General features: G+C 34.7%; 1 protein-coding gene across 6 annotated transcripts in view; it reads right to left on the reverse strand.

Moving 5' to 3' along the window:
* Nucleotides 1-322: 322 nt before the first annotated feature.
* LOC127170172 (membrane-associated guanylate kinase, WW and PDZ domain-containing protein 2) overlaps nt 323-18,677 on the reverse strand; it is a 101,233-nt gene continuing 82,878 nt past the window's right edge. For 2 of the 6 annotated variants that reach the window (XM_051117980.1, XM_051117978.1), the window contains exons 13-17: nt 10,594-10,794; nt 9,461-9,528; nt 9,206-9,355; nt 8,409-8,547; nt 323-1,898 (exon numbers count right to left, since the gene is read on the reverse strand). In XM_051117980.1, the coding sequence (XP_050973937.1) occupies nt 817-1,898; nt 8,409-8,547; nt 9,206-9,355; nt 9,461-9,528; nt 10,594-10,794 (1,640 nt within the window). In that variant the 3' untranslated portion in view covers nt 323-816. Of the gene's footprint in view, nt 1,899-6,190; nt 6,295-8,396; nt 8,548-9,205; nt 9,356-9,460; nt 9,529-10,593; nt 10,795-18,677 lie in introns of all 6 variants that reach the window. The other 4 variants (XM_051117982.1, XM_051117981.1, XM_051117983.1 and 1 more) reach the window with 4 other exon arrangements.

Below are 18,677 nucleotides of genomic sequence, written 5' to 3' on the forward strand. Positions count from 1 at the left end.
ATTTTTCAAAAAAAAATGACTGAGCATTTTGCTAGATACAGTAAGACACTTCTTCCTCGGCTGGGATCGTTTATTGCCCTTTGAAGCTGCATTTAAACTACATTTTGGAAGTTCAAAATCAGGGCACCAATGAAGTTCAATAGTACGTGGACGCGCATCCCAGAGCCTGACATGAGCTTTTGTGCTTAAAAAGTAGACAAATTTTTATTTTCCAAAAACAAATGACGATCGTTTTGCTAGATAAGACCCTTCATCTTCGGCTGGGATCATTTAGAGCTGCATTGAAGCTGCATTTAAACTAAGTTCAAAATTGCGGCACCAATGAAGTCCATTATATGGAGAAAAATCCTGAAATGTTTTCCTCAAAAACCATAATTTCTTCACAACTGAAGACAGAAAGACATGAACATCTTGGATGACAAGGGGGTGAGTAAATTATTTGTAAATTGTTGTTCTGGAAGTGGACTTCTCCTTTAAGGCTCAGTCACATTAGCAGAATTTCAATAGAATTTTGGAGGTTTAAAAAGGTTCATTGTCAATACTGACTGATACTAGTGACGCATAGTGGATTTTGTTTGCTTAAGCTCCGCCTCTTTCTTTCAATCAGCTGTAAACTCACATTTAAATTTGCCTCCATCCAATCAACCACCAACATATTTTACCAAGTCCCTATCCTACATTTTTTTCTTCGAAAATCCATTTCAATCAGATGTACGCCACAAATACGAAAGACTGTCACTGCTGCTTCTGTTTTATCGCGACTTTAAACTTAAGTATGAGCAATAGTAATAGTGATGGTTGCCTTTGCAACGTAAATCATGTTTCTGTTTCTCCACCTTTCTTAACCTCTCTAATGAGCCTCTGTGAGCTGGGTTTTAGCCAACGGCCTGGAAGGGGAGGCCCCGGGGCCCTTTGTGTGTTTCTTTTAAAGGTAATGCTTTCATTCAGATACGCTGAGAGACCAGAGATACTGGCTGCAGAAGCGCTACACTCAGACACACTAGCTCCCGATTCAGACTCTGCATAGTCGGGCACAGCAGATGTGAGGAAAGCAAATGGGGTTTGATTGAATTCAGAGTCTACTACTGGCTGCTCCAATGAGAGGCCAGAAACGGGTTGAAGTGGGCGGGGCTGAATTTCCGAAGGCAGCACACGGATGCCCAAATAAGGTAGACGATTATGGAAACTCGTTTCTGCTCCATTTTCACTTTGTTGCTCTATGTTCAATTCCTCTGCAATCCGTCGTTCAGTTTTTTTGTTTAGCTCCCACTCAAGCACTTCCTTATTGGCCTCGTATTCTCTTTCCAATTCCTGGTCGCTCTCTGAAGCTCTCTCCCATTCTTTGTCTTTCAGCCTTTCTCTCTCTCTCATCCATTTTTGTTCTTTTTCTCTTTCCCACTCGTCCTCCTCCTCGTCTTCCTCCCACTGCAGTTTAGGCTCAGGAAATCTCTTGTTATGGATAGTTTGTGTGTTCTTGCTTTCGTCTTTTTCCCTCTTTCTCTCCACCCGTTTCACCCTCTCCTCGCTCTTGCTCCGTCTTGACCTGACTTCCCTTCTCTCGTTACCTTTTTCCTTCTCTCTCCCATTTCTTTCAACCCTTCTCTCCATGTTTTCTTCACTATGTCCTGTGTTCCTAGGCAAGCTCTGTGTCCTTCGTCTCCTCCTTTCGTCTTTTGACCTTCGCCCCTTGCCCTGACTGCCGCCCTCGAGACTGTCAGGGCTCTCGCGGTCTCCTCCGTCACTTCCTCGGTCCCTCTGTTCTCTTCGCTCTCGGTTGGTCTTCCCTGGTTTTTGAACGCTGGATGTGGCATCCTGTTGAGCACGGCGACGGCTCACTGTAGCCAAACCCGACTGCAGGGCCTGGGGTGAGGAGGAGACGGCTGTGACGTGATCACGGTCTGAGAGTGAAATGTATGGGAGAGAGATGACGGTAGAGAGAAAAGAGAAATGGAGAACAAAAATGTTAAAGGAATAGTTAATCCAAAAATGAACAGTCATTTACTCACCGGAGTATGTCAGATTATTACATTCCAAACTTGTTTTTCCATAGAAATTGAAAGGAACATTTTTAAGAAATTCTCATTATTTTAAGTACAACGACAGTTTATAGTGACTATAATTTCAGGGCATGTTTACATGATAACAATGTTTAAAAAAATTGAAATGTTTTCACTTTGCATTTTTTTGAAAAGTTTTGAGTACAGACAACAACACTGTCAAAATTATCTCTGTTCACATAGATCCACGAAAATGACGCTGTATTATTGATTTTTTCACAAATTCACATTTTCGTAGTTTACACAGAGATGATAATGGTATTGTTTTCAAAAACAAGCACTTTGAACACTGTTTGTGTTTTCAGACCGTTGAAATGAAAGGCCAAAATGCATAAAAAGTTGAAAACGGTGTTGCGTAAACACCACCTTAGTATACTAATGTTTTTACTTTTTCAGTTTTATTTTGATTTTAAAGTTTTAGTCATTTTGTTTTGTTTTTGAAATTTTTATTCTTTTATGCTTTTTTTAAGTTTAAAGGGGTCATCGGATGCCCATTTTCCACAAGTTGATATGATTCTTTAGGGTCTTAATGAAAAGTCTATAATATACTTTGGTTAAAAATTCTCAGTGGTAGTGTAAAACAACACCCTTTTTACCTTGTCAAAATCAGCTCTGCAAAAATCATCCTGTTCTGGTCGAGGCTGCCTTAAAATGCAAATGAGCTCTGCTTGCCCCGCCCCTCTCTTCTCTCTGTTGAGTGACGAGCCTGTTTACTTTAGCCGCGTTTAGCTGCTAAACTTATTATTATTAGGAAAGGCGATCGCAAAGATTCATAAAAAAACCCCTTATACTCATTTCTGCTGTAAATGAAGCTGAGTTACGAATGATTTGCGTGAACATAGACGGATATATGTAGATCGGGAGGTGCATTCCCTTCACAAACAAACATAATCCACTGCATCTTTAGCAGCTCAGATGTCAGGAGTAAATGACGACCACTATGATCATTACATCCAGCAACACAACACCTTAGTCACTCAATTCTTGTCTAACTTACATTCCTGCTCCAGCATCAAAACATGGAGGTTGGACTGTTACAGCTGATCTGAGGTAAGATGCTCATGTCAATCAACTATCGTGGGAGCAGCCTCTGTGGGTGTGACGCCACAACGACAGGCATCTGAGAATGGCTCGATTTGAAAAAGGGAATATTATTATTACAGATTAATTAAAAACCACTGCATGGATTTTTATCATTATAGGGTAGATTTGTACATACACTGCCAACACACATTAATGTTCAAACAACATGTAAAAGTGAACTTAGCATCCAATGACCCCTTTAAGATATGTCTACACAGTTTTTATTCATTTTATTTTAGGTTTAGTTTTAGTTATTTAATCAAATCAAGTTAAATGTCATGAAAATGAAGTTGAAGCTGATTTTTTTGTTTGTTTACATTTTGTTTCAGTGTGTTTATTTAATTTTAAATAATGAAAATGTTATTTTATGTTTTAGTTTTAAGTAAGGGATAAAGTACATCCAGCCGCTTGTTATCTGCCTCCCGTTGAGCTGCTGATAAGTCTGTCACGCTTTATTTTGCAATAACAACTAGATGGATGTATCCTGCTTATAACACAGCTACTTGCCACAAAACTAAATTCTTAGTTTTATAAATTAAATCTCAAATAAATACTTAAGTTAAAATATTGGAATGCAAAGCTTCTGTGAAGTAGCAGTTGCTAGTAAGTGGCAAGTTCAAACTAGACAGCATTTCACCACATGAATAATTATGGCGATGGATATGGTTATCTTACAATCCATTACAATCATCACAAAATGGCAGCAGCTGTGTTTGTATGAAACAAGAGAGGGTCTGCGATACCAGAATGACATAATTAAATAACTGTACACAGAATATAGATTTGAGTTTTAATATTGTATTAGCCAACCAAACTTAAAACTTCGACAAAGAAAAAATGTTCTTAGCAAGCGAATAGCGCCAACTGCAGTTACCCAGATGAGCCTGTGTTATTAGTTTTTACCGGTTGTTATAGAGGAATAACATACCTTGGAATGTGGTGACTGACCAATCAGAAACAAGTATTCCATGTAGCAGTGTAATACTTTTAGTTAACTGCAATAACCCTGCTATGTCTGTCAAGCTCCAAAAAGGACAAATTAATTTATTTAACAAACAAATGATCAAAGTTTATCAGACAGACCAAAATCTAAGTTGTTTATTCACTGAAAGCTTCACTTTAGGTTTGATGTCAATGATGTGATTTGGAATATGGCATATGAATCGTATATATTTTTATGTTTGTTTGTTTTTTGTCACTAACTGTTATATTATAGAAAAAGAGCATAGAAAAATAAGAGCATATAGGTTTGGAACATGATGTGCAAATAATGGCATTTCTTAAACATCGCGAACATTGTTACAAATAGTTCAGTGCTTTTGTTAGATTTTAGAAGACAGGACAGGTTTGTGTGGGACAAAGTCTTGTTCAAGTGAAATGGAAAGTCAATTACGGTTTAGAGATTTTTGAAAACCAATCACAACCAATGTTCCAGAGTACTTCAAGTGTTTCACTCGGGTCTTTTGTCACCCTCTTTGAGGACTTAGAGGTCATTCTAACTGTGCGGTGTGCTTCACATTTAAAACTGCGGCTGACTCATTAAAACTAAAAGCTAAGAAGCTTTGAAATGCAAAAACGTCTGTTTGATATGCTAATAATGAACCACTTAATTATATGCAATAAGCATAACATAACTCTACAATAAAAAAAATACAAACATATAAAAAATTTAAATCTGTTTACAATTAAGCAAACAAAATAATTAGGGCTATCAAAGTTAACGTTAAAATTTTTAAGTATGTTTAACACTGTTAATATTCATATAGTTAAACACTTTCTAAACCCTTGGATTAATCAAAATCTTAGCAGGACAGTGTAATAGTCAAATGACTAATATAATTGATTAATATAATTAAGAACTAACTTATTTTTAATTGCTCCAAATTAGATGCTTAACAATAGTGAAGCCATTTGCAGTCTCAATGTGACAGAACTGAATTACCAAGATAAATTTCCAAGATATATATTTAAGATAAACTGGTATGAAATAAAAGCACCAATTAAATATGGTAAGGAAAGGGCAAACTAAGGGGTGCTACAGTGTCAAAGGACATCTCTACATCATATTTGTTTTCTCTCATTAAACAAGGAGCTGCACTGAAAATTAATGAACAGATTTTTGAAAGAACCAAGATAATGTAATATTAAAATAAATGCATTTAATCATGTCCGCTTATCATCATTCCATTCTGTGAGGAATTCTCCTCTCATATCGGAGCAACTGGCGTCCCCTCAAAATGCAAAGCATGTTTGGCATGATATAATTATCTGTCAAAATAACATTATGTCTCTTAATTATGTTCATTTGGTTGCTTTATAATCATATCATTAATTTGATGACATTATTAAATTGATTGACAGTCCTACAGTATATAGACGGTCATAAAATAATATGTGATCCTGGACCACGAAACCAGTCATAAGGAGCATGGGTATATTTGTAGCAAAAGCCAAAAATACATTGTATGGGTCAAAATTATTATTTTTTATGCCAAAAATGATTAGAATATTAAGTAAAGATCATGTTCCATGAAGATATTTAGTAAATTTCCAGCTGTAAATATATCAAAACTTAATTTTTGATTAGTAATATGCATTGCTAAGAACTTCATTTGAACAACTTTAAAGGCGATTTTCTCAATATTTTGATTTATTTGCACCCTCAGATTCCAGATTTTCAAATAGTTGTATCTCGGCCAAATGTTGGCTTATCATAACAAACCATACATAATGGAAAGCTTATTTATTCAGCTTTCAGATGTTGTATAATTCTTAATAATAATAATAAAAAAAATATCCTTTTGACTGGTTTTGTGGTCCAGGGTCACATATTAAAAAATATAATAGACTGCAAGTTACCTAGCTTTATCTGGAATTACCAACAACCATTAACAGCTGTTTTTTAACCCATTACCTCTCCTGTTATACTGCATCAAAAACAGGATGACACAGTGACTCTTGGTGTATAGACCGGCAAGCACAGTCAAAGACGTTTAGACGACAGAGAAATATGAGAGGGATGTAGAGAAACAGTAAAATGGAGAACTAACAGGAACAGCTACCAACCGCGTATTTTCTGTCCTTCCAATCACATAGAAACACGGTTCGCCCAGCTTGGAGTTGGTCATACAGAGAGAGAGACTGGAGAGCTCCACTAAAGGAGGAGAAGGAGGAGGAAGGGAAAGAGGGAAGGCCGAAAGAATGAAAATAAACCATTACGGTTTGAAAAAAAGTTCCTCGTGGAAGTTAGAAAGAGAGTGAAATGAATAAAAAAAGTTCATAGGAAACAAAGACAAAGAAAGATCAAAGAACATGAAAATTAAAAGAAAAATAATGATGAAGGGCAAACCAAATGAGATGACCCAAAATCAAAAGCAAATCAGTAGAACATAAATTATTTGTTAATGAAAGTGGATAAGGAACATCAAAATATGAAATCAAAGAAAATAGGAAAAGGAAAAAGTCCAAATAAGAAAACAGAGAACAGCTGTTAGTAAGCTAGTAGACAAAGAGAAATACATTTTAATAAGCAGCCGAAGACTGTTGACATATTCAATATCTGTACAGCGGCAGTAATAAAACAAACACTATAAACATTAAAAGCTAACTCGATTTGACTGGACGAGCACCATGAGGTCATAAATACATAATCACTTTTAACCACACCGTTCATTAAATTCATTCACATTCTATACACAAGTCTGCATCAACAAAGAAATCAATAAAGAAACCACATAACAATGCATGGTTAAACTACTATTACATACAGTGCTGCCCACTAATATTGGCACCCTTGGTAAATATGAGCAAAGGTGGCTGTGAAAATAAATCTGCATTGTTTATCCTTTTGATCTCTCATTCAAAAAAATTGCGAAATGAATGTTTTTCTCTAGTTCACAATTAGTGGCACCCAATTATTGCAATGTCCTTTTCCCAAGATAACAGTTTTGAGATTTCTCCTATAATGTCTGATGAGTTTGGAAAACACCTGACAAGAGATCAGAGACCATTCCTTCCTCCAGAATCGCTCCAGATCCTTGTTGGTGCTTCTTCTCTTCAGGTCACCCCACTTATTTTCTACATGGTTCAGGTCAGGGAACTGAGACAGCCATGGCAGACGCTTCATTTTGTGCTCAGTGACACATTTTTTGTGTTGATTTTGTTTAATTTAGATCATTGTCTTGATGGAATATCCAAACATGTTTCATTATACGATTTCTAACAGAGGCAGTCAGGTTTAGATTGTTTATCTGTTGGTATTTAATAGAATCCATGATGCCATGTATCTGAACAAGACATCTAGGACTTCTGGCAGACAAATAAGCCCACAACATTAAAGATCCAGCAGTAAATTTAACCATGGATGTGGGGTACTTGTTATGCCTGTTTGCAGCAAACTCATCTCGTGGGTTTATGTTTCATCTGACCACACAAGCCAGTCCCATTTGAAGTTACAGCAGTTTGTTTTTGGATGAGCCAGGAGTTTTTTTCTTGAAACCCATTTGAACAACATGTGGCGATGTAGGGGCTGTTTGATATATTTTTGTTAGGCTTTCTGACTCCAAGATTCAACAAATCTCTGCAATTCTCCAGCTGTGATCCTTGGAGAGTTTTTGGCCACTCAAACTCTCCTCCTCAACTCTCCTCCTCAGACACACGTCCACTTCCAGACAGATTTGTAACATCTTTAGTTGACTGGAACTTCTTAATTATTGCCCTGATGTTGTAATTGGGGATTTTCAATGCTCTATGGTTTTACTCCTTGTGATAGATGACTAAAGAAATTTGGCCTTTGTGTTTCTAATATTTATAATTCTGTGGAACAGGAAGTCACGGCTGGACAATATCAGTCACCCTGCTGTGCTACAAAATGTTAATATGAATGAGATATTTTACTCATAAGAAATTCTAGAGGTGCCATTAATGGTAGCCAACAGACAACGGAGAAAAACATTTATTTCATAATGTGAGTTTCTCCCCACTTTCAATTGTTTTAATTCAATGAAAGTTTAGAATTTTGTGAATTTTTTGAATGAAAGATCAAAAAGATAAATACCAAGGGTGCCAATATTAGTGGGTGGAACTGTACAGCCTTATTGGCTTATTGCTTTGTACATAAACACATTATGTTATTTAATATCTGAAAACCCATAATAGCATTTGTGACATCAAACTGATCATAACAGCGATGTCTCATTTTGACTATCTCATGTTTTAGATGATGTATGATAATGTGATGTTCAGCTGATCTCTGACCTGTTGTCTTACCGTAGTCAGGAACGTATCCATTTCCTCTTTTGAACACGAGGTGTATCCTGCTTCCTCCAGTCCTGATCTGCTCCACAGCCTGACTGTGAGTCATTCCTGCTGTACTGTCTCCATTGATCTCCACCAACTGATCACTCACCTACAACATACACAATTACCACAGAAATGAGCCACAACTGTGTTACTTACATGATATTTTACAGAGAACAAACATCATATCAATAGCAGCACAACTGTTTTAAACATTGAAAAAAATAAAAAATGTGTCTTGAGCATCAAATCAGGATATTCCAATGATTTCTGAAGGATCATGTGACACTGAAGACTGGAGTAATGATGCTGAAAATTTAGCTTTGCATCAGAGGAATAAATTACATTTGAAAATATATCAAAATAGAAAGTTTTTTAAAAATTGCAATCGCATTTCACAATATTACTGTTTTTTACTGTACTTTTTATCAAATAAAATCCCAGCCTTCTTGAGCATAAGACTTGATTTATATGATAAAATAGCTTAAAAATCTCAAAGATGTGATGGCGAGGCTTGCATTACTAATATATTTAAACTCTATCACACCTGCAACAATTTGTAGCCTCTAACACACTCACACAACACCTGCTAATATAGCTATCTAAAAGAGGACGTCCTCTTGACTTCTATTGTTCTTGAGCTTCAAACCTTAACCTAAATACCTTCCATTTTCGTTATTTAGTCCCTTTAAATTTGTCTAAAAGTGGTATTTTCAGGCATTTTTGTATAATTTTATCACCAAAAGTATATCTAGATCAAAGCACACCTGTATTTTGTGGCTGCGTGAAGCTGGTCCTCCTTCCATCAGCCCCAGCACATAGAGGCCCATGTTATATTCACTCCCTCCTCTCAGACTGAAGCCGAATCCAGTGGGACCCCTCTCCAGTTCCACACTGTAGTACCGCGTGGCATCCTGCTTTGGGTTTCAAAGTGGAAAAAAAAAAAGAGGAAAAGAGTTATTCTTTGTCTTTTTTGCCACATTGATTTTGTATAGGCATTGTAAGGTGAAGGTGTTGCTCACCTTTGGTTTTGACCTGTGAGCTTTCCTGTTCTTATAATCAGTGTCATTTTCTGCTCGCTCTGTGGAATCTGACAAGAGAAAGGTATTAGGATAAGTTTTTGCTGTGATGTTATTCATGGCTCATTTAAAAACAAAAATATGGAAATGCTAACTTAGTTTTTCTATTACTGCTTTTTATTATCTCAGGTACACTACCAGTCAAAAGTTTATAATTTTTTTGAGTCTCTTCTGCTCACCAAGCTTGCATTTATTTGATCCAAAGTACAGCAAAACAGTGCATTTTTTAAAAATAATGCTACTATTTAAAATAACAGTTTTCTATTTGAAAATATTTTAAAATGTAATTTTAACAGTGATTTCAAAGCTGAATTTTTAGCATCATTACTCCAGTCACACGATCCTTCAAGAATCATTTTTATATTCTTATTTGCTGCTCAAAAACATTTATTATTGTTATTATTATGATTTCAAAGCTGAATTTTTAGCATCATTACTCCAGTCACACGATCCTTCAAGAATCATTTCTATATTCTTATTTGCTGCTCAAAAATATTTATTATTATTATTATTATTATTATTATGTTGAAAACAGTTGAGTAGAACTTTTTCATGTTTCTTCAGAAACATGAAAGTTCAGAAGAACAGCATTTATCTGAAAAAGAAATTCTTTTGTAACACTATAAATGTTTTTAGCATCACTTTTGAGCAATTTAAAGCATCCTTGTGAAAATAAGTATTAATTTCCATAATTTCTTTCCAAAAAAATAAAAATAAATAAATAAATTATACTGACTTCAATCTTTTGAATGGTATAGCGTAAAATGTTACAAAGCTTTTTATTTCAGATAAATACTGATCTTTTGAATCTTACATTTTGATAATAATAACAATTATCAAGAGCAAATCAGCATATTAGAATAATTTCTGAAGGATCATGTGACTAGAGTAATGATGCTGAAAATTTAGATTTGATCACAGGAATAAATTACATTTGAAAATATATTCAAATAGAAAGCAGTTATTTGAAATAGTAAAAATATTTCGCAATATAATGGTTTTGCTGTATTTTGGATCAAATCCATTAAAAATCTTTTTACTTTTGACTGGTAGTGTATATAAAATAATACACTCACGAGCACTGGCGCGAGGTACAATGGTCAAGCGGAGTGTATTTCCAGCTCTCCTCAGTATCTGTGCCAGCTCTCTGTGAGGTAAATTCACTACTGATCTCCCATCCACCGCCTCCAGACGATCTCCAGGCCTGATCTGACCGCTGCGTGCCGCCGGGCTGCCTCTGCGTACCGTCACAAACCTGTGCGGCAGCAGAGACGCTGCTGCAGAGCGAAGAGAGATAAATGGCATTCATTTAATATGAGTGTTGACTGTGCAAAAGTCACCACCGCAATACTATGTTGGGATGCAAGAGTGGTTGCCAGGGTAATGATTGGTAGTTTTTCATCAGAGAGTCAAAAATTATACCTCTGATACATTGTCATTTCACAAGAGGAGAAAAATCACATTGCTTCTTTTAAATAAACAACCCCTAAGCACACAACGAGCAGTTACCAAATACTTGCACAGAAACACACACAGTTAGGAATAAAGATGGATTATCTAAGGCAAAGCAGATAAAGAAACCTCTGTGGAGATTTCTCCCTCTGGAGAGGAACGGGAGAGATGATGGATGGAGGGTGGGAAGAGTAAAGTGGGAGGGATTCAAATGGGACAGAGAGAGAAAGATTGTGAGAGAAAGATAGTGGGAAATTATTCATCAGTGTGGCTGGAAAAAAAAAAAGTTTCTCTCTCTCTCTCGCTCAATGTCAGACTCTTTCCAGGGTGGCTTTTAAAGGCATCTATCATTAATACACGGCTGAATCAGAGATTCTGTGGCTGCTGCAGATCCTCTCAGCAAATCACACTGAATGTCACCTACAGAAACCTGTGACGCAGCGCGCGGGCAGAATATCAATGCAGATTTAACACAAATCCTTACAGTCATTAAAATCACAGTCATCAGTCCATTAAAGGTGCTGATATGATGTTAGGGATTACAGACAGATAAGAGATTACAGACATGTGAACTAGAGCTGAAATTCAGAAATGAGACATTTTGCAGAAATAAAAAAATAATTTTACATTTTAAACATTTCATTGTAGCAATTTACTTGAAATGTCTTCATTAATAGCTTCTAATTCACATGAAATAAATGCTATTAAATATTTAAATATTTTATGAATATTTGACAAATACCAGAAACTATTAACTGTTTATGCTTTAAGCCGCATGTTGGTAGTTATTATATTGTTTTCAAAGCTTTAAACCTCTGATATGCTTCAAGTGAAATCTGAAGCATGATGTACATTAGAAATATGGATCATTTAATTTCGGCCATTTTAATTTTTGGAAACATGTTTGAAAAAATGAGGCTTGATTTTTTTCTACTTGCTAGAGCTGTCACGATTCCTCGATTAAATTCAAGTACTTGATAATAAAAAAATCCTTGTTTGCATTTTGCCTGTGATATAAAAATACCAGAAGTGGCACATGCCACTTTTTCTAAGGATGCACGAAATATTAAAACCACTTAAAAAACGTAATAAAGCATAATGCTGTTGTGTGTTTCAGTTAAATAAATAATGCACTGCGGGATAAGTGGAATTTTGAATTAAATGTTGTTTATTCAATATTTAACAAGGATTAGATCGCCCTGTAAAGTGTAAAAACAATTGTCAGGCTGTTAGCGCCCTCTGCAGGCATTTGATATAATACATAATATTCAAAAGTTATGATTATTTGTTTTATTACATGATATATTTTAAGTGTTTTGTTCAATAAAACCAAATGATTATTTGTTTTTGATATTTTATTTGAACAAATTATTATTTCCTCATTGCGTTTATATATGTATTTTAAGTCTATTGTTTGCTTAGGTCTATTTTATTACCACCAAAAAAAAAAAAAAAAAAAAAAAAAAAAAAAGTGCAAAGTGCAAACAAAAAAACAGAAAAAAATAAAAAACAAACAAAGGAAAAAAAATATATATATATGGAAACCAACTTTTTTCTGCTTCTTTTTTATAATAGTTATTTTAAACAATGAAACAACACAAATGCAAGTATAGGGACAAAACAAAATGAAACCAACCCAATGCAAACAAAAAAGCAGACAAAATAAAAACACAAACAAACAAAACATGGAAACCAACTTTTTTTGCTTTTTTTTATAATAGTAATTCAAACAATGAAACAACACAAATGCAAGAATGAGAACAAAACAAAATGAAACCAACCCAATGCAAACAAAAAAGCAGACAACATAAAAAACAAACAAACAAAACAAAACAAGGAAACCAACATTTTTCTACTTTTGTAATAGTTATTTAAACATTGAAACAACACAAAAAGTGTGGGGAGTATGCAGCAACAAACAAACAGTTTTTATCTGTCTTCTGTTAACTGGCTGTCTTTTGTCTACATTCAAGCTCTGGACATTCAAACAACCAACCAGCCTTCATGAGGTGCATGCTGGGATGCTTTTAAACTATTAAACCATCCAATTAAAAAGTGTTTCCAACCTTCTGCCTAGTACTGTATCTGAACAGATGTACCTACATTTGTTAAGTTGCAGTTCACAAAATTTGCCTTCCATTAAAACAGAACCAGTTGTTTAGTTTAAACCAGAAGTTTCTTGAATCAGTAAGAGGTAATGGGCTGTGAACACACAGAGCAATAATAATCCAAAAGTCACGTGGAGACACTATAGGGACGTGACCTTGTGAGTCCACATTTCTGTCCCTTAAGTCAATCTGCCTGTCTCCATTAGTGTGCGCCATTAACGAGAACAGAAACTTGTCCTGTGCCGACCTACTTAGAAACAAACTCACGCACACTCTGTTGGAGACACAAATGTTCACATGCCCACACACATCTCTCTTTCTTTTCTTGGGGATGATGAACCTCTGTAAGCAGTGTGTGGAGAAACAGAAATCTTCATTGATGCTTAATGCTGACTCGATTTAGCTCAAAGGGAAAAATTCATGCTAAACCTTTTGATTTCCCTCCATACTCCCGGCCTGAGGGGGATATCATTCTGTAAGAACTAGCATTAGTGTCTTGGTTTAACATGACATTCAATTACTCGGCTGGGCTGATGCCAATGTAAGATCTGCCTAGGAGGTGTTACGCATTACAGATCCTGCTCTTACTCAAAACACGAGTTGACTGAGACCATATGTTAATGACAATCCAAGTACCATTTGACTTTTAATGCTGTCTGGATTTCATGTTAAGTGTCCAGGCTCTACACATTATAATGTTACTTAAGATTTCATGCACCAAAAGCGGTTGTAATTTAATCTTACGTGACCTTTCTTTTTGCACTGTACCTTTAAGACTAAATGATATGGGTGATTATATATAGTCTAACTGTGCTCATGGTTGCTCACATTTATTAATAAATCATTTTGATCTGGGTTTTTGTGGATGGGGAGGCATTTTAGAGGTTAAATGTCCAGGCTGGTAAACCCAAAGGCTTAAATCCCATAATGGCCAATATAAGAAGAGAAAAGAGCTTGGAGTTTCCATCACTAATCTGCCCGTGAGTAAAGCACTTACTTCTGATTCCTCTGGAGGGACTGTTGCTCTAATAAAAATAAGTCACTCTGGAAAAGAAGGATAAAGTAGCACTTTACGTACAGCCTATATATAATGCATTCATAATACAGCTTACAATAGGATGTTTGAATTTAACCACAGTTATAATAATTTACAATATTTTCCAAAATGCACAAAAACATGGTAAGCACCCAATACCATGCGTTGTAATGGATTACAACCTGTTTAAGCTGTAACCATAGGTACTCTGCCAGTCGAAAGAATTATTATTTTTTTTTTAAAAGAAGTTCGTTCTGCTCACCAGGCCTGCATTTATTTAATCAAAAGTATAGCAAAAACAGAATTTAATTTTTTTTTTTTTACTATTTAAAATAACTGCTTTCTATTTGAATATATTCTAAAATGTAATTTATTCCGTTGATCAAAGCTAAATTTCCAGCATCATTACTCCAGTTTGTTCAAGAAACATATATTTTTTGTATTATTATTATCAATATTTAAAACATTACCATTTTTTTTAGGATTCTTTGATGAATAGAAAGATCCAAAGATCAACATTAATTTGAAATAAAAAGCTTTTGTAACATTATACACATATACCGTTCAAAAGATTCAATAAGATTTCAGAAAAGAGTCAATATATAAATATATATTGACTCTTTTCTGAAATCTTATTGAATCTTTTTTTTTTTTTTTTGGGGGGATTTTTAGCAGATGCTTTAATTATTTAAAAGTGATGATAAAGACATTTATAATGTTACAAAATATTTATATTTCAGATAAATGCTGTTCTTCTGAATTTTCTATTCATCAAAAAAAATTGTACTCAGCTGTTTTCAACATAAAAATAAATGATTTTGCACAGCAAATCAGAATATTAGAATGATTTCTGAAGGATCGTGCGACTGGAGTAATGATGCTAAAAATTCAGCTTTGAAATCACATGAATAAATTACATTTTAAATATATTAAAACAGGAAACAGTTATTTTAAATAGCAAAAATATTTCAACATTTCACTGTTTTGTTGTACTTTGGATTAAATAAATGCAGGCTTAGTGAGCAGAAGAGACTTCTTTAAAAATCTTCTTCTTTAAAAATCTTTAAAAATCTTACTGTTCAAAAACATACCTGCCCAAAATACTTCTGACAATGAAACTTATTATTTTATTTATTTATTTATTTTTACCACTATATGTATACTACAAAATCTTGGGGTTAGTAAGATTTTTTTTAAATAAATTAATAATTTTAGTAATTTTATTAATTTAAAAATTTTCAGCAGCACAACTCTTTTTAACATTAATAATATAAAGAAATTATTCTTAAGTATCAAATCAGAATATTAGCAAATTAATACTTTTATTAAGCAAGGACACACTAAATTGATCAAAAGTTACAAAAAAATTACCACCCTAAATGTTTGAACGGCATGTATATTTGTCAAAAAAAAAATGTTTTCTTTTTTGTGCATATTTCCCATTGTAATTTCTGCATAATGATAGGAATATTCAACATATGTGTTCAGGAAGAAAACGACATTCTATGGTTGAAAATTAAAAAAAAAAAAAATTGGCTTGACTGACTGATTTATGTCACTTTTTGGAAGATAAATTCAGATAATTATTCTTACAAATCATGAATTGTGTTATCTTTTGGTCAAAGATTGATAGGTCTTGTAAGGTTCAGTTATTACAGAATGGGTACAAAATTGTAATAATTAATTATAAATGATAATACATAGTTTTGTAAACTGCTTGTTAAGTATACCTTATGTGACATAAAAATATAATAATTATAAAAATTAAATATATTTTTTGTGGCAGAGAAGATAAAATTCTGAACTACTGGTCTGACCAGCCAAAAAAAAAAACATCTTTATTGTTGGGTCTGTTATGTGACAAATCACTAAATTAATAAATAACAAATAACAAAGTCCTTTCAATACGAGAGAGTGTGAAGCTGAGAAAAACAGGAAAGTGGAGTTACAAAATGAGTGGAGGACAGTCGTAATCACGGCTGTCACTGAAAATCATTAGTTTTCACACAATGCCGCATCCAGTGTGAGTCATACAGAATCAGCCTCCGGAAACACTTGAGTGCTGAATGAGAGAGCTGACGTATATGTGTGAGTCTGTATAAAGAGCAGGCCACATTTACTTTTGTTCTGAATTACTGTTGCTAAGACAATGTACATGAATTATTAACAACCTATAACCTCTTACCATTTTTTTCAAATCTTTCAACTGTTTAGCCTCTCCTTATTATTGCTCACACTCTTGCCCTTCACTTTCCTTCCTTTCATCTAATGTCACCTGTCACTTCCTTTTCCTCTCATTTCTTTACGTTTCCATTTCCATTTACCTCTCTATTCAAACCGTCCATCCCCATCCTTTGCTACTCTTTCAGTTGAAGCAGCTGTTCTGTTGAGTCAGTCATTATATAGGCCATCAGACCCAGAAAACCTAACCTGCATGCAGAGCACAAAATCATTCAACTATAAACATACTTGCATTGCAGTCAGGGTCCAAAATGTTCTTTTTGATGCTAATGCCAATAGGGAGTGAAATGGGAAAAAGTACCAACTATAATTACTTAAATTTTGTATTCCACATTTCTTTTGATAAAAAAGAAGATATTTTGAAGAATGTTGGTATAAAGGAAGCAAAAGGAGTCGCTCTATAATCCAGAGTATAATAGCATATTTATAGCAAGTTCTCACCAAATGTAACATTTCCAACCATGTGGCTCTTCACCAGACAAGAATTTTGATAACCAAACATTTGCTGATAACAACTGACCATGGTATTTTTTCCCCCACACTATGGAAGTTAAAACCAACATTCTACAAATATCTCCTTTGGTGTTCAGCAAAAGAAAGAAACAGGTTTGAAACTGCATGATGGTGATTAAATAGTGACAGAATTCTCATTTTGGGTGAACTATTCCTTTAAGAACGTGATCTTTGATGGCTTTGTTTTGCACAGAAATAAAACAAAACATCATAGGTCCTCATGGAATAGACTTCAAGTATTGTTGGCCTGTGCTTTCCTACACTAATGCAGACAAATGGGTCACATTTTAAGACACAGACACATACACTTAGTCTTGATATCCTGGAAAACACTGGACCACCCTCATACAGGCATGCAAGTTATGGAGTTAAGCTGAAGCATGTGAACAGCATAAAATACTTCTCATTCACATCCACAAATATAACACTTTTAACAGACCTGACTTTTAGTCCATGTTTGCTTTGAGGCCATTTTTATGCTAATTCTCTCCAGACCATTAATAAAAATCATTTTTAGCAGTTGAGGTCAAAAGTTTACATACACCTTGCAGAATCTGCAAAATGTTAATTATTTTGCCAACATAAATGGGATCATACAAAATGCATGCAATTATTTATTTAGTACTGACCTGAATAAGATATTTATTTATTTATTATTGCCCGCTGTTCTTCAGAGAAATCCTTCAGGTCCAACAAATTCTTTGGTTTTTCAGCATTTTTGTGTATTTGAACCCTTTCCAACAATGACTGTATGATTTTGAGATCCGTCTTTTCACGCTGAGGACAACTGTGGAACTGTGGAACACTCACTGATGCTTCAGAAATAAAAACAATGCATTAAGAGCCGGGGGTGAAAACTTCAAAGTTCAGGGTAAATTTAACTTATTTTGTCTTCTGGGGAACATGTAAGTATCTTCTATAGCTTTTGAAGGGCAGTACTAAATGAAAAAATATGATGTATAAGCAAAATAATGAACATTTTGCAGATTCTGCAAGATGCATGTAAACTTTTGACCCCAGCTGTATGTTTGTATATGTTGTTCCAGTAAAACAGAGCAAAAATATTTCTAATCACAGCTGTGCTGATATTCAGACCAACAGATTGCCAGTGTGACACTGCTTTTATACACAGTTAAGCGAGGCTCAGACTGCATCATTTTTTTGGTTAGAAGTCGATGTGTCAAAATATGCTATTTTGACTCCTAAAATCTCGTCACGAACAATAAACATTTTTTTTTTATAAACATAAACTACCCGACCATTCATTGGTTTCCATTTTTAACAACATGTGTGCTGTCATCAATACAGCGGGACTAGACAGAAGATACCATGAGCGTAACCAAACAATGGCTAGCAAACAGTGTATTTTGCCCTGTCTTGTCAGAAAAGCCCAAATGAGAAAGAAAACCTGACAGTGGACACAAATCTGGATTGCATGAAGAGGAAAGCATGAACTGTCAAAGAGAACTGAGGTAAAATAGTGTTTATTTCATCTTTTTTAACTCTGTTATAGTAGTCTCTCTAGGAAACATCACAAATGCAGGAATATTATTGCCATAGCTCCACGAACATTTAATACATTGTAAATTTCCACCTAGCAGGACCGATATCATTGTCTCTCTTTCATTTTGGCATGTTTGAAAGGATGTATGAAGGCACTTCTGTGCTCCTACTGGCCAGTGTCACAGAGGAGACAGAACTCGTTGTGGACAGCTGAGAAAAAATAAAACATGCTTCCTGTGTTGACGTTGTGAAGCTCCACAGACGTGGCATCGGTTGTCGTCCACTATAACACTACATGAATCTTGCG

Source organism: Labeo rohita, chromosome 8, assembly GCF_022985175.1.
Source record: "Labeo rohita strain BAU-BD-2019 chromosome 8, IGBB_LRoh.1.0, whole genome shotgun sequence".
NCBI lineage: Eukaryota > Metazoa > Chordata > Actinopteri > Cypriniformes > Cyprinidae > Labeo > Labeo rohita.